Here is a 17,369-nt window from a genome sequence, read left to right as displayed (position 1 = left end):
AGGATGGAGGAAGAAGAACATAAAGTTCATTTCATTTGCCATTTGATTTTCTGAAAGGCTATAGTACACAGAAGTTAAATTTTCTCTGTAAGTCATAGTAACATAAGAGTACTCCACAAGGTCTAATTTACAGAATAATCGAATTTATCAAACCCAATGGTTGGTTTATTTGTCTACTGTGTTTAAGTCCATCTTTCCTCTACTCCCACCCCCCACACCATCATTAGCATGCAGATTCCATGAGAACAGGAACCCTCTCTGTCTTACTGACCCCTGAATTCCCAGCACCTAGAATACACTCGGGCACATGGTCAGTTCTGAATTAAATGCTAAGTGTTAAATGAAATGCATGTTATGGAGACATTTTGGGCTGTAACAACTGGGGGTATGTAGTGGCATCCTAGAGACAGAAATACTAATAAACATCCTACAGTTCATAGCATAGCCTCTCAAAACAAAGGCAATCCAACTTGAAATGTCAATAGTGACAAGGTTGGGCGCGCCTGGGTGGCTCAGTCAGTTAAGTGTCCCACTTCGGCTCAGATCATAATCTCGCAGTTCGTGAGTTTGAGCCCTGCGATGGGCTCCGTGCTGACAGCTCTGAGCCTGGAGCTAGCTTTGGATTCTGTGTCTCCCCCCCCCCCCCCCCCGCTCCCCCTGCCCTGACCCTCTCTGCCCCTCCCCTACTCGTGCCCCGTCTCACTCTGTCTCTCAAAAATAAATAAATGTTAAAAAAAAAAAAAAAATAGTGGCAAGGTTGGAGAATGCTGCCTTAAAGGAAAAAGAATTAGCTTGATTCATGTAAGACTTGGGTCTGAATCCCTGGAAGAAGGAAAAGGACCTTCAGAAGCTGGGTATATTAAAATTCACTCAAGACACTGCTGGCTCTCACACAAGGAAACATCTGATGTGGCTTTCAGGGATGCATTTGTGTGAACTTTTTCACCAGGGCTGCAGCAGATAAAATCTAGGCTGCAGTGTTTGAAGAGATCATAGCAGAAGAACACAGAACAATGAAATATTTCCAACAGATAGAAACTGAGGACTACCCTTATATATAAAGTGAGATTATGTTTGTTAAGAAAAAGAGTATTCCAGGAGAATAATAAGCAAAAGACCTGATGATATATACAGGTCATGAAAGATTGATAAAAGGTCAAAGAATATGGGGGAAAACACTCAACTTCATTAGCATTCGAGGAAATGCAATATGAAACAATGACATATATATATATTTTATCCCATCGGAAGGGCTGGAATTAAATATAGACGGAAAACACCCACAGGTGGTGAAAGTATGGGACAACAAGCAGTATAAACTGGTACAATTCCTTAGCAGTGGGATTTCAGATAGTTTTTTTCCTTATAGTTTTCGATAGTGCTCTTTTAAAAAATGAGCTTTTAACATATAAGTCATGATGCTATTGTCCTCTGAAGTAAAATCCCCAAATTACAGACATCTATGTTACACATATATACATATGTACTTTCAATAGAATGCTACTGTACTTGCCCTAGTTCAGGGCCAAATCTTTCTGCCATCTACTTTTTCTCCATCTTGTACTACAATCTGATGCTCCTGAAAATAAACCTGACTCCGTCACTTCCTTGCTTGAGACTCTTCAGCGGACCCCATTCCAGGACGGGCCGCTCAGCACAGAGAACAAGAAGGTACTCTCCCAGATCTGATGCTGTCCGCCTCTCCTCCCATGTCGTGCTTCACGCTCAGGTGCACAGCGCTTGTGATCTCTGCAGCTGTTTGCCTTGCTCCTTTAACTCATTCATTTGCCTGGAATTCCCACAGCCCCTTCCCTGCCAGGGTGCCCTGGCCTGAAGTTCCGATAGTTCCTCGGGCTTATAGCCATTATTTCACTTAGCACAGAGCCTAGAAATCCTAGTCCTCTTCCTCCTTACAAACCAGGTCTCCTTAAGTTTTGTGTCTGCTGTGCCACCACACCACCTGCCTGGTGAATAGAATGCTTAACATTTAAAGTGCTTTGTTCATTATCCCGTTTTCCTAGTTCCGATACTTCATCTCATTTTTGCTCATTGTTTGGTACTTTCATGATTGAGTTTAGAGAAGTCTTTGCAGTTATACAGACATCACATCAGAATCTGAGCATCCTAACTTTTTAACTGTATCTTTCTCTGTAAACCAAAGTTCATCCTATACACCCTTAGAAACTCACTATAGATCCAAATGAATTTAAATAAGAATCGTCTATCACTGGTGTTTTCTTTTTGAAAAGAAAAATAGCTGAAGGCTGTTGGACATGACTGCCAACTGACCCATTAGCTAAACTTGGACAATCGGAGGCTGCTCACCCCTCCCCTGTCCTTGGAATAGACGTTCTGCCCACCGTCTCACAGTGGGAGCTGTTCTGAGGACACAGCTTTGGGAGAATAACGTGCTGTTGAGACCTCCGGATGGTATATGAGGCCAATTAAGGCCTCTTTATAAACTTAAGATTCTGGTGGGTGGATGCAGAGATCTGTTTACCTGACAGCCCGCCTCTCAAGACAAGCCTTGTACACAAGTTCCCTTGTTCATTAAACCTCCTACCTGCCAATCTGGAGTGCTCTGCCTCTCTCTCTGGTTGTTCTCTGTCCTCTATGCGGGGCCAGTTTCAGATTATACCCAGGAAGCTCCCAAGGAGGCTGCAAACCAACAGAGGCAGTTTATGGCTTCTGCCAGAACACAGAGACAGATTTCCAGAGAAGGCAATGACTTTGAGATAGACTTATTAAAAAGGAAGGAAAGAAAAAGAAGAAGGAGGAGGAGGAGGGGGAGGGGGAGGGGAGGGGGAGGAGGGAGAGAGAAGTCGGGAAATTTGGATACAATCTAAATCTTAAAAATATAATTTCGGCTTTAGTTTGTAGATGTTGTCATTTGGGGATTCAAGGGTATTGCCTACAGGGGATATACCATCACTTTTACCTTGGTAAAAAAAAAAAAAAAAATTTAGAATGGTCCAGTAACCGCTATATCTAAGGGAAGCTTGGTGTTTGGCCTCCATAAGTACCTGGATGGGTTTTCAAATGAAATATTTAATATTTAAGGGTTTTCAAATGAAATATTATTCAGCTAGTGACCAACATACATAATCACAAATATCCCCTCTCCTCATATTAAGCTTTCTAGGGCAGTATATAAAGGTGCTAATAGCAAATGGATAAATTAAAAGGGCAAACTAGGAAAACTGGGGAAATAATGCCCTTTACTCATAAAGTGCTTCATTTTCCCTGGAGAATGAGATAATGTTTAATATTTATATAAGTTTATATGACATTTTATTCCTATAATTTAAAAGCATAATCCAAGGGGCACCTTGCTGGCTCAGTCGGAAGATTGTGAGCCTTTTGATCTCGGGGTCGTGAGTTCAAGCCCCACATTGGGTACAGGGATTAATTAAATAAATAAAACCTAAAAAAAAAAAGTATAATCCAAGACTAAAAAAGGTCCCTTTTCCCTTTTTAGACCAAATTAAAGTCACAGAACATATTTTTCTTGATCTAGTAAAGGCACAGTCAATACTGAAATCTATGGCAACTTCTTGAAGAAGAGTAAAAATAAAGATGGGGGCGCCTGAATGGCTCAGCTGGTTGAGAGTCTGACTCCTCTAATTTTGGCTCACGTCATAATCTCAGTTCGTGAGTTCGAGCCCCATGTTGGGCTCTGTGCTGACGGTGTGGAGCCTACTTAGGATTCTCTCTCTCTCTCTCTCTCTCTCTCTCTTTCTCTCTCTGCCTGTCCTGTGCATGTCCCCCACCTCTCTCAATAAATAAATAAAATAAAAAAAATAAAGGGAAAGTTCTCAAGTTTTCTCTTAAGTATTTCAGTCGTTGCTAATGAAAAGTACTGCCGATGTAACAAGCAACACTGGTCAGTCTAACACTGGTCCATGTAAACTCAGTATCTTATTTCTGGAGAATGGAAAACTGTAGGAGTTTGCATAGGAAATCACCTAGTGAGATCTTGGTCCTACAGTGAGGAGATGCTCCATAAAAGCTGCAGCACAGGTCATGCTGTAATCCCAAACCACATGAGCATGTCAAGTACATGACAAAGCTCTGAAGGGGGAAAAAAACATAAACCACCAGAAACAATGACTTCTCTCATCAGTTTAAGAATGGAAAGAACTTATTTGATCAAAACCCTGTTTAAAATAGATTATCGAGTCAGACTTCCTCTATATAAATAACCAAATTATTACAGGGTTCTAATGTCATGTGGTACAAGCATTGAGCGAGGAGGTGTTTAAATTATACTTTTGATCCTATGATAAACCAGGCAGTTAAACAACTATAAAATGTGCAAAAACAGACCTCCTTGAGTTACCAATGAAGTACCTTTCAAGTGACCCGCAAGTCCCACATATTGAACAGCCACACAGGTGAAAATGAAATTCAGGTTTCCAACAAAAATTGTCAAATGTTATCTGGCAAAAGCTGCAATTCCCCAGGACAGCTTGTCAGTCAGTCTTACGTTACTCTGGAGTCCTCTGCACCTGCTGTCTTGGCCTTGGGTCTCTCACATTCTACTAGGTGGAGAGTCTAGCTCAGAGGAAGTGAAAGTCAACAACCGTTTACTCAACAGGGCATTGTGTCGCTTCAGGTACGCTATTATGTCTCCTTGCTTTTCAACAATGTCTTCTAGGCTTGAAATAGTCCTGCAAACAATCAGGATATTAATGGGTTGCACAAATTCACCAATACTCATTGGTCTCTTTGCAAATGGGTCGCTAATAGTTTTCAGTACAGCATATTGTATTTGTGACTTTCTTAAGATATTTTAAGCCAAGGCAATATCCCAAAATAAGATTCTTTCATTAGACTTGGTTTCATTACAGTTGAATGGAATTAAGCAAATGGAACTTAATTCTAAAGGCACATATGCATGGGGGTGCCTGTGTGGCTCAGTTGGTTAAGCATCCAGCTCTTGGTTTCAGCTCAGGTCATGATCTGATGCTTCATGAGTTCCAGTCTGCTATTGGGCTCCATGCTGACAGTGCAGAGCCTGCTTGGGATTCTCTCTCCCTCCCTCTCTCTCTGCCCCTCCCCCCTCCTCTCAAAATAAATAAATAAACTTCTACCAAAAACAAACAAAAAAGGCACATATGCATAATAATAAACTCCAAGCATTAGAATGTTTTCTAAATTTCCAGGGGAGAAAAATTTTTATAATTCTCTCTCTAGTCTTTTACACCCCACCCAAAGCCTACCTGAATCCAGTCTCTGAGGTTATGTTGCTGGGGTAAGCATAGATTTTTTCTTCTTCAAGTACATCAGGCTGTGGCTTGGCTTTATTAAAGTTTCGAATTTTCACTAAAATAATAAAGTCATTGTCAGGTTAGATAATTATGAAAAATAATGTATTTCCACTTATTCAAATTACATTAATTGGCTATGCTTTTCAAGTAAGTTAATATGGGTAAAAATCCTTCATAAAATGAATAAACAGGTTTGTTTATTGATGTACTCAAACCTTTGAAAGTCTATGTGCCAGGCCTGTCCTAAACACTGGGTATACAGACAGTATTGTTACTATTGATAATAATAATAACAGCTATGATTTCTTTGTGAATTTAAAACACAGGCGAACTATTTTACACGGAATGCCTCATTCAGTTCTCAGAACCATCCCCTGAAGTAGAGGTTCTTATTATGCCTACTTTCCACAATAAAGTGAAGTCCAGGGAAGTTAAATTAAGTAGCCAGGTCTCCCAGCCAAGTACTAACCGGGCCTGACTCTACTTAGCTTCCAAGATCAGACAAGAACAGGAACGTCAGGGTATGGCTGTAGACAAGTAGCCAGGTTTCTAATCCAGGAACCCAAACTTTGAAGCCTTCACTGTTGATACTACCCTATAAAAAGAGCTACTAGTCCAGAGAAAAATACAGATGATAAGTCTACATTCCAAGGCAGTATGAAAGAACCAAGGGGCGCCTGGGTAGTTCAGTAGGTTAAATGTCTGAGTTTTGATTTCGGCTCATGTCATAATCTCATGGTTTGTGAGTTCAAGCCCTGAGTCGGGCTCTGTGCTGACAGCTCAGAGCATGCTTGGGATTTTCTCTTTCTGCCCCTACCCTGCTCATACATGCTTTCTTTCTCTCTTACAAAATAAATATACGAATGAACGAATGAAAGAGAAAGAAAGAAACGAAAAAAAAAAGAAAAGAAAAGAACAAAAATCAAAGCTTACACAAGGAGCTGTGACAGCCCTGGAAAGCTGCCCCTTAACTCAGCAGCAGTGGGATGGGAGGGAGGATCATGGAGAGGGAGGATGGTAGGGCTTGCATCCAGCCTTGAAGAAAACACAAGAACTAATCACACAGACTAGAGGAGTAGAGAAGAAGGGTGTTTTAGGTGCAGGAAGAGCCTGAACAAATACTTAAGACCTTGACAAGGTGTATGTGTGTATGAGAGGGTGGAAACGTAGGTAGGGAAGATATGAGTAACTGGTGTTGCCGTGCCAAGGCATTAGATTTTGCTCTGAGAGTAAATGCAAGTCATTGAAAGCATCTCGTCATCATCCCTGAAGAGCAGGGATGAGTAGGGCCAGCTCATGGAGAGCCTTTTATGCCACAACAAGATTGCAGATTTTCTTCCTCGGGCCGTTAGAAAACACTAAACAGGGGTGCGCCCAGGTGGCTCGGTCCTTTGAACATCTGACGCTGGATTTCGACTCCAGTCGTGATCTCACGACTTGTGAGTTCAAGCCCTGAACCAGGCTCTGCACTGTCAGCTCTCTCTCCCTCTCTCTGCTTCTCCCCTGCTGGTGCTTATACATTCTTTCTCTCTCTGGGGAAAAAAAAAAAAAAAAAAAAAAAAGGAACTTAAAAAAAAAAAAAAGGAAACTCTGAACAGGGATGTTGTTAATGATTTGAATTTACCTATGAATACAATTATATTAGCAGGAGTAAGGAATACAAATGAAGAGGACAGAGGAAGGGAATTGTCCACACAGGATGTGATGAGTGTCTACTTAAGGCAGTGGCAGTGACAGAGGAAAGGAGACAAGTTTGAGAGGCAGGCAGACTGAACAGGACTGATGATTGATCCCTGGGAGAGTAAGGTGGAAGGAAGAATCCAAAAGGATGTCTAGGTTTCTGATTAAAAGGTGCAGGCTGATCCTGCTAGCTGAGATGGGGAGGAGGGATGGGATGGGGAAGGTGTGGGAGAAGAGAAAGATGTTCCACCTCTGCCTTGTTGGTACACTGGAACACTTGGATGGAAATTATCACTAAGCAGATGGATGTAAAGGTTTGGGTGGCTCTGTTCATCTGAGGGCTGCCCATGAGTGTACAGATGGTAACTCTGAGTATGTAGGATGAAAAAAGACGAGGGAACACCAAAACCTACCAATATTAAAGAAGTAAAGAAAATGAATCTGCAAAGGCAGGAGGAGCATGAGGAAAGCGCAGTCATTGTTCACTGCCACAAAGATGAAGACATGAAGAGGACCCAGTGGATGTGGCAGTTTGGAGGCCACCCATGAACCTGGTTGTCAGCATGGAGCCCGACACGGGGCTCGAACTCCCAAACCGTGAGATCATGACCAGAGCCGAAATCAATAGTCAGTCACTTAACTGACTGAGCCACCCGGGCACCCCAAAACTCACTATCGTTTGAAATCATTTCAGTATGGAGAAGCAAGAAAAATCCATATATCAGGGAACCTATCTTAAATTTTCCGTGACACCGAACAAAAGCAACATTTGTCTCTAGAAGCTATTCCCTAAATCTCTCCTATCAGAACCTACAGTACATTTAAGGGAACATTATAATTTAAAAAGTTAAGCCTACTATTGACGACGTGGAGGTAAAACAGTCATACTTGAATCTTCCAAAGCAATTCAATATTTGCAGAAACCCGAAGTTTATAATTATTATCATTATAAGCACTTCCCTGTGTAAACCATCTATGTACTTTACAGGTCTGAAATACCAATTATCAGGTTTTCTAACATTAGGAAGCATATTATTTTGAGATTTAAACAATTTTAATGGCATTTTTATTCAGATAAAAATTTAAAATTTAATGTGAATGAAGATGAAATATGCCATTAAGTCTTAGAGTATAGAATAAAGCAATTCTTTTTAATTAGGAGGACAATGGATTAAAATAAATGGAAAAGAATAAAATAAAATTATTTTAAGTTTAGGTTCCATGTAACTGATATATTTGTGTCCAACTGTGAAAATGAATTCCAGTCAGGATTTTTGGAACATCTGTTTCCTTTGCCTCTTAAACACTCTCAGGTTTTTGTCTTTTTGTTTTTAACACTGCCTATTTTACTTATGATTAATTAAAAATGCTATAGCAAATTCTTTCAAAATGGTACAATAGGGGCGCCTGGGTGGCTCAGTCGGTTGAGCCTCCGACTTCGGCTCAGGTCATGATCTCGCGGGTTCGTGAGTTTGAGCCCTGCGTCGAGCTCTGTGCTGACAGCTCAGAGCCTGGAGCCTGCTTTGGATTCTGTGTCTCCCTCTCTCTCTGCCCCTTCCCCACTTATGCTCTCTGTCTCTCAAAAATGAATTATTAAAAAAAAAAATTTTTTTTAAGTTACAATAAATCCTAGAGAAAAAAATCTTGGACTACATTTTAACACTATTAATTTCCTCTTATTTACATGATGACATTCAAATGATATCTGGAGTATGATTGTTACCTCCTTGTATGTCATAGACCATTCCACAGATATTACAGAAAATACTTTAATACAAGAAGTCTTGCACCCTCACAGTAAATAAAAGTTGTAAAGATACTGGAACATAACATGCCAATTCCATATTCAGATCTAAACTATCACCTCTTTTACAGCATTTGACAGATGTGTTTAGAATGGACCTGATCTTAATCAATAAAGTAATTCAATATTCTTTTGTCACATGGATCACTTTACTGACACAGCAAGCTGTTTCTTATATATTGGAAAATAAACCTTACTTTAAAACTAAAGTTTCATTCTCTTCTGGGAGGTTAAGTGGGTATGATACTTACTTACTTATTTATTTATTTATTTATTTATTTATTTATTTAAAACATAATTTATTGTCAAATTGGTTTCCATACAACATCCAGTGCTCATCCCAACAAGTGTCCTCCTCAGTGCCCATCACCCATTTTCCCCACTCCCACACCCCCCAGCAAATTTATGTTTTTAGAGTGAGGGACAAATGTAATCCTCTACATAATTTGTCTCATTGTTAGCTGATAACTACAGAAAAATTTATAAAGATCAGTCAATAATGTGACATCCTTCACATTTACAAACTAGTCACTCCATTCACATTCTAAGTACTCTTCTATAGGCCTAAGGAGATGCAAAAAAAAAAAAAAAAAACCAGTAAAATGAAACATAAACTGAGACTGATGTGATTTTGTCCTTCATAATTAGAGAAATGATCTCTTTCAAAATGGACAAGGTATTTTATTGTCACAAAATAACTGTTGAGCAGTGCCAGAAAATTAGGTACTATTTTTTTTTTTTTACTTTTAAATTTCATATTTTAAATTTATATCCAAATTAGTTAGCATATAGTGCAATGATTTCAGGAGTAGATTCCCTAATGCCCTCTTTATCCACTTACCCATTTCCCCTCCCACAACCCCTCCAGTAACCCTCTGTTTGTTCTCCATATTTAAGAGTCTCATGTTTTGTCCCCTTCCCTGTTTTTATATTATTTTTGCTTCCCTTCCCTTATGTTCATCTGTTCTGTGTCTTAAAGTCCTCATGTGAGTAAAGTCATATGATATTCGTCTTTCTCTGATTGACTAATTTTGCTTAGCATAATACCCTCTAGTTCTATCCACGTTGCAAATGGCAAGATTTCATTCTTTTTGATTGCCGAGTAATACTCCATTGTATGTATATACCACATCTTCTTTATCCATTCACCCATCGATGGACATTTGGGCGCTTTCCATACTTTGCCTATTGTTGATAGTGTTGCTATAAACACGGAGGTGCATATGTCCCTTTGAAACAGCACACCTGTATCCCTGGGATAAATAACTAGTAGTGCAGTTGCTGGGTCATAGGGTAGTTCTATTTTTAATTTTTTGAGGAACCTCCATACTGTTTTCCAGAGTGGCTGCACCATCTTGCATTTCTACCAACAATGCAAAAGAGATTGAAACAACATTACAATGTTACAATGTAACAATGCACCAATGTTAACGTGAGCCATTCTGACAGGTGTGAGGTGGTATCTCATTGTGGCTTTGATTTATTTCCCTGATGATGAGTGATGTTGAGCATTTTTTCATGTGTCCATTGGCCATCTGGATGTCTTCTTTGGAGAAGTGTCTATTCATGTCTTTTGCCCATTTCTTCACTGAATTATTTGTTTTTTGGGTGTTGAGTTTGATAAGTTCTTTATAGATTTTGGATACTAACCCTTTATCTGACAGGTCAGTTGCAAATATCTTCTCCCATTCTGTCGGTTGCCTTTTAGTTTTGTTGATTGTTTACTTCACTGTGCAGAAGCTTTTTATTTTGATGAGGTCCCAGTAGTTCATTTTTGCTTTTGTTTCCCTTGCCTCTAGAGACATATTGAGTAAGAAGTTGCTGCGGCCAAGATCAAAGAGGTTTTTGCCTGCTTTCTCCTCGAGGATTTTGATGGCTTCCTGTCTCACATGTATGTCTTTCATCTATTTTGAGTTTATTTTTTGTGTATGGTGTAAGAAAGTGGTCTAGGTTCATTTTTCTGCATGTTGCTGTCCAGTTTTCCCAGCACCACTTGCTGAAGAGACTGTCTTTATTCCATTGGATATTCTTTCCTGCTTTGTCAAAGATTAGTTGGCCATATGTTTGTGGGTAAAAATTAGCTACTATTATGGACAGATTGTACTGCATGCCAATATTGCAGCAGGAATGAAATCTATATTTTTCCAGGGCTTGAATTTTTTTCTGTTAAAAGTATCCTTCCATCTATTTTTCATGTTAATGTATCTAAGGCTTACTTTAATTTTACCACTGAGAGTTCTGAGAGAGGCAAAGAGACAGAGACAGACAAACAGACCAACCCTCAGCTCTAAATTTAGAAAATGGGTTCATAAATAGTTTATCCTAAAGGAAGTGTAGGCTAAATGCAGTTTTGTATGCATTATTTATTTATTTACTTACTTTGTATTTTGTTATTATTATTATTATTTTATTATTATTATGTTTTAGCAGGCTCCACACCCAGCAAGGAGCCAAACACGGGCTTGAACTTACCACCTCGAGTTCAAGACTTAAGCTGAGATCAAGAGCTGGATGCTTAACCAACTGAGCCACCCACGTACCCCTGTATTTCTTTTTTTTTTTTTTAAGTTTATTTATTTATTTTGAGAGAGAGACAGAACACAGAAATGGCAGAGAGGCAAAGAGAATGGGAGAGAGAATCTCTAGCAGGCTCTGCACTGCCAACGCAGAGCCCAACATGGGGCTCGAACCCACGAACCATGAGCCGAGGTCAAGGGCTGGGTGCCTAACTGACTGAGCCACCCAGGTGCCCCTGTATTTCATTATTTTAAATTTAATGCCAGAATTATATTTCAGTTGCCTTTGAGGAAGCAAATGTTTGTGGGTTTTTAAAATTCTTTTGTTTTTGTATTTTTTAATGATCAGGCATTACTTCAGTTGACCAAGATTTGTTGATGACACAAATTTAGAAACGTGACTCGTTGGTATCTTCCTGTTGGTTTGAAATTGAGGAAGTCTGGATGTGGTCAGCAACGAGAGGTAGAGGTGCTAAAGAGGCTCTCAGCTACTAGAAACACCCTGCTGCAAAGATAACAGCAAACTTCCCAGGGATGGAACAAGCAGTTAAAGGGGTCTGTCCCAAGTGTGTAGTTGTAATTCTCACCTGTGTAAGTAAGCAGACACGTCAGGGAGCAGATGAGTTCCAGGGCCAGGATGGCCAGGATGAGGTCAAGATACAACCTGCTGGGCTCCGGGAAGGAGTGCTGCACACACAGCACGAGGAGAAGAGCCGTGTTGCCTGAGGAGAAGAAAGAAACACAGAGTCAGCAGAGCGCAGAGCCGGCCCCAGGGCAGGCTTGCAATGGGGCCACTTACGCTGAGCAGTCAAGTGAGCAAAAGGACAAAAGCCCCAAACTGCTGCTCTCTTGAGGATAAAAAACCCCAACCCATCTGAGTTAATGATGCCCCATAATACTTAAAAGCTAAGAAATGATTTTTTGCTTTATAAAATTATTCACAATGGCATATGCGTTGAGTCTTGTGTGCATTTGAGAAAGGATGCAGTTCGTAGAACTTTGCATTAGCCCAGTTCTTCAGAATCCAGAGGCACGAGGACCCTGGTCGCCCATGCTGGTGACAAACTGCAACAACACAGACTGCCACGAGGCTAAGAATGTTGCAGTTATCCGCACCATCTGGGTGGAACGCCGGGACACGTTGCTAACCATGGACAAATGACCTGATACCTCTGATCCTCAACTTCCTTGTCTGAAAAATGGGGATGACCGGACCTTGCTCACAGTCCTGTTGTGAGGCATAGATGAGTTAATATGTGAAAAATACTTATAATGGCAAGTATTTGATAAATATGAGCTATTCCCCCTCCCCACTCCTGGCTCAGCATACCCATTACTTGGTTTTGAAGACCATCAAAATATAACACAGAAGAAAAATTCAATTCTGGAGCAAAGAGCCCAGGTCTTGCCGTAGCGTAGTGTATGACGGAGTTTGCCACGGGGACCTGCTTGGAGGAAGGGTTGTATGGCAGTGTGCTTGCAACTGTGAAGGATTACACGAAATCAGAATTATTCTGATAATTCTGGGGATACCTACCCTTTCTTGAATGCCTACTAGGCACTGTTCACTTCCTCCTACAATAGAGTTTGTGTGATAAATATTATATCTCCAATTTTATAGAGAAAAAGTATCAGGATGAAGCTAATCACTATCTGACAATATTATCACCAGCGATAAAAACAATAGTTACACTCATCTGATTAGCTGGAAATTCTACAGCCTCATAGATTTACCTTTTTATTTTTCATATAAGGAAAAAATACTTAAAGAAAATAGAAACAAGGTAAATACCCGCCCCAATCTCTTTGATTTTCTGGATCCTTCCTTATATGAGCAACATAAAAGTGTTGCCATTTGTGATTAAAGTAAAAGTGTTGCCATTTGTGATTAAAGTAAGGGTCCGATTGCTTAGAAACAGATTAAGGGTCATATTAGCAAGAATTTGAAAGTGAGAGGAAAGGTAAAGATTAGCCAATCCTTTGGTGGGCTTCAAAAATACTATTTCCAGACCGGTCACTTGAACATTATTTTTGTCATAATTCATATAAGTTAAAAATGGGTTTTGCTTTTATCTTTGTGGGTGGCAGGAAAGGTCATAGTGACATCTTCTGGCCCAAAACAAGTACTACATATCAGCAGTTCAACATATAAGCCAAACTCTACCCCAGGGAACAGTAAAAATGTCACCCCTTTCATGATGAGTCAAATCAGCCATCTCTATGATATGCTTCTTTCTCTGTTATAGCATGGCCCTGCGGCTTCCACTGAGAACATCACTGAGTGGATGAACTCGCAGCTTGCCCCTTAAGAAAATGTACTAACAATCTCCCAACCAACAAGAGTCCAGGGACAGATGGCTTTCCAGGGGAAATCTACCAAACATTTACAGTTAACACCTGTCCCTTTGAAGCTATTCCAAAAAATAGAAATGTAACGAAAACTTCCAAACTCTATGATGCCAGCATTACCTTGATTCCAAAAGCAGACAGAGATCCCACTAAAAAGGAGAACTACAGACCAATCTCCCTGATGAACATGGATGCAAAAATCCTCAACAAGATACTAGCCAACCGGCTCCAGCAATACACTAGAAAAATTATTCACCACGATCGAGCGCGATTTATTCCTGGGACACAGGGCTGGTTCAATATTGACAAATCAGTTAATGTGATACATCACATTAATAAAAGAAAGGATAAGAACGACAGGATCCTCTCAATAGACACAGAAAAAGCACTTGACAGGGGCACCTGGGTGGCTTAGTCAGTTAAGCGTCTGCCTTTGGCTCAGGTCGCGACCTCATGGTTCATGGGTTCAAGCCCCATGTTGGGATCTCTGATGACAGCTCAGAGCCTGGAGCCTGCTTCAGATTCTGTGTCTCCCACTCTCTCTCTGCCCTTCCCCAGCTTGCACTAGGTCTCTCTCTAAAAAAAACATAAATAAATAAATAAATAAATAAATAAATAAATAAATAAATAAAATTAAATTAAAAAAGGATTTGATAAAATACAGTATCCTTTCCTTTATTTATTTATTTATTTATTTATTTATTTATTTTTTCAACGTTTTTTTATTTATTTTTGGGACAGAGAGAGACAGAGCATGAACGGGGGAGGGGCAGAGAGAGAGGGAGACACAGAATCGGAAACAGGCTCCAGGCTCTGAGCCATCAGCCCAGAGCCTGACGCGGGGCTCAAACTCACGGACTGCGAGATCGTGACCTGGCTGAAGTCGGACGCTTAACCGAATGCGCCACCCAGGCGCCCCTACAGTATCCTTTCTTAATAAAATCCTCAAGAAAGTAGGGATAGAAGGATCATACCTCAAGATCAGAAAAGCCATATATGAAAGACCCACTGCTAATGTCATCCTCAATGGGGAAAAACTGAGAGCTTTCCCCCCAAGGTCAGGAACATGACAAGGATGTCCACTCTCACCACTGTTATTCAACATAGCGTTAGAAGTCCTAGCCTCACCAATCAAACAACACAAAGAAATACAAGGTATCCAAACTAGCAAGGAGGAAGTCAAACTTTCACTCTTTGCAGATGACAGGATACTCTATGTGGAAAATCAAAAGACTCCATCAAAAAACTGCCAGAACTGATACATGAATTCAGCAAAGTTGTAAGATATAAAACTAATGTACAGAAATCAGTTGCATTTCTATACACCAATAATGAAGCAGCAGAAAAAGAAATCAAGGAATCGATCCCATTTATAATTGCACCAGAAACTATCAAATACCTAGGAATAAATCTAACCAGGGAGGTGGAAAATCTATATACTGAAAACTATAGAAAGCTTACGAAATAAATTGAAGAAGACACACACAAAAAAAAATGGAAAAATATTCCATGCTCATGGATTGGAAGAACAAATATTGTTAAAATGTCCATACTACCCAAAGCAATCTACTTACTCAATGCAATCCCTAACCAAATAACACCAGCATTGTTCACAGAGCTAGAACAAACAATCCTAAATTTGTATGGAACCAGAAAAGACTCTGAATAGTCAAAGCAATCCTGAAAAAGAAAACCAAAGCTGGAGGCATCACAATTCCAGACTTCAAGCTGTATTACAAAATTGTAATCATCAAGACAGTACGGTACTGGCACAAAAACACACTCAGGTCAATGGAACAGAATAGAGAACCCAGAAATGGACACACAAACGTATGGCCAACTAATCTTTGACAAAGTAGGAAAGAATATCCAATGGAAGAAAGACAGTCTCGTCAGCAAGTGGTGCTGGGAAAACTGGACAGCGACATGCAGAAGAATGAACCTGGACCACTTTCTTACAACATACACAAAAATAAACTCAAGATGGATGAAAGACCTAAACGTAAGACAGGAAACCATCAAAATCCTAGAGAAGAAAACAGGCAACAACCTCTTTGACCTTGGCCACATCAACTTCTTACTTGACATGTCTCTGGAGGCAAAAGAAACAAAAGCAAAAATGAACTATTGGGACCTCATCAAGATAAAAAGCTTCTGCACAGCAAAGGAAACAATCAGCAAAACTAACAGGCAAATGACAGAATGGGAGAAGATATTTGCAAATGACATATCAGAGAAAGGATTAGTATCCAAAATCCTTAAAGAACTTATCAAACTCAACACCCAAAAAACAAATAATCCAATGAAGAAAGAGGCAAAAGACATGAATAGACACTTCTCCAAAGAAGACATCCAGATGGCCAATTGACACATGAAAAAATGCTCAACATCACTCATCATCAGGGAAATACAAATCAAAACCACGATGGAAACACACACACACACACACACACACACACACACACACACACACAATGAGATACCACCTCACACCTGTCAGAATGGCTAAAATTAATAATTCAGACAATAACAGATGTTGGTGAGGGTGTGGAGAAAGAGGAACCCTTTTGCACTGCTGGTGGCAATGCAAACTGGTGCAGCCACTCTGGAAAACAGTATGGAGGTTCCTCAAAAAGTTAAAAATAGAACTACTCTACGACTCAGCAATTACACTACTAGGAATTTATCCAAAGGATACAGGAGTGCTGTTTCGAAGGGGCACATGCACCCCAATGTTTACAGCAACACTATCAACTATAGCCAAAGAATGGAACGAGCCCAAATGTCCATCAGCTGATGAATGGATAAAAAAGATGTGGTATATACATACACTGGAATATTACTCAGCAATCAAAAAGAATGAAATCTTGCCATTTGCAACTATGTGGAACTAGAGTGTATTATGCTAAGTGAAATAAGTCAGTCAGAGAAAGACAAATATCATTTGATTTCACTCACATGTGGATTTTAAGAAACAAAATAGATGAACATAAGGGAAGAGGAGCAAACATAATATAAAAACAGAGAAGGAGACAAACCATAAAAGACTCTTAAATACGGAGAACAAACTGAGGATTCCTGCTGGGGTGTTGGGTGGGGGCATGGGCTAAATGGGTGATGGGCATTAAGGAGGGCACTTGTTGGGAGGAGCACTGGGTGTTATATGGAAGTGATGAATCGCTGAGTTCTACTCCTGAAATCATTATTATACTATGTGTTAACTACTTTGGATTTAAATAAAATAATAAATAAATAAATAGAAAATATACTAATAGAGCATAGAAAAAAATAAAAATTAAATTCTGTACAGCTGTTTTTCTAGGAAAAAAAATAATTTCGAATCTGGTTTCAAAATGTGTAAGCATTTATTCTGGACTCAAACTGAAAAAGAAGGTCTTTTGAGAGAGGCAAACCAAGAAACAGACTCTTAACCATAGGGAACACACTGATGGTTACCAGAGGGGAACAGAGTTAGGGAGATGGGGGAAATAGGTAATGAGAGTTAGGGAGGGCACTTGTCACGATGAGCACCAGGTGATGTAAGGAAGTGTTGAATCACTATATTGTACACCTGAAACTACTATAACATTGTATGCTAACTATATGGGAATTAAAGTTAAATTAAAATGTCAGGGGCATCTAGCTGGCTCAGGAAAAAAAAAAGAAAAGAAAAGAAAAGAAAAGAATCTACCTAAAAGGGTAGAGGGAAAAATTTTTTCCCTCCCCTAGAATAGCAAACACAGATGTCAA

General features: G+C 39.8%; 1 protein-coding gene across 2 annotated transcripts in view; it reads right to left on the bottom strand.

Annotated features, from left to right (window-relative positions):
- Positions 1 to 1,211: 1,211 nt before the first annotated feature.
- The window catches only part of TMEM192 (transmembrane protein 192), a 32,032-nt gene continuing 15,874 nt past the window's right edge, over positions 1,212 to 17,369 (bottom strand). Inside the window, exons 4-7 of one of the 2 annotated variants that reach the window (XM_019828739.3) lie at positions 11,858 to 11,992; positions 5,223 to 5,325; positions 4,487 to 4,670; positions 1,212 to 2,658 (exon numbers count right to left, since the gene is read on the bottom strand). In XM_019828739.3, the coding sequence (XP_019684298.3) occupies positions 4,532 to 4,670; positions 5,223 to 5,325; positions 11,858 to 11,992 (377 nt within the window). In that variant the 3' untranslated portion in view covers positions 1,212 to 2,658; positions 4,487 to 4,531. Of the gene's footprint in view, positions 2,659 to 4,107; positions 4,671 to 5,222; positions 5,326 to 11,857; positions 11,993 to 17,369 lie in introns of those variants that run through there. The other variant, XM_003984901.6, reaches the window with a different exon arrangement.

The sequence above is a fragment of the Felis catus genome, chromosome B1 (assembly GCF_018350175.1).
Source record: "Felis catus isolate Fca126 chromosome B1, F.catus_Fca126_mat1.0, whole genome shotgun sequence".
Taxonomy (NCBI): domain Eukaryota; kingdom Metazoa; phylum Chordata; class Mammalia; order Carnivora; family Felidae; genus Felis; species Felis catus.
The sequence above is the reverse complement of the archived record's forward strand: the minus strand, read 5'-3'. Positions and strand labels throughout refer to the sequence as shown.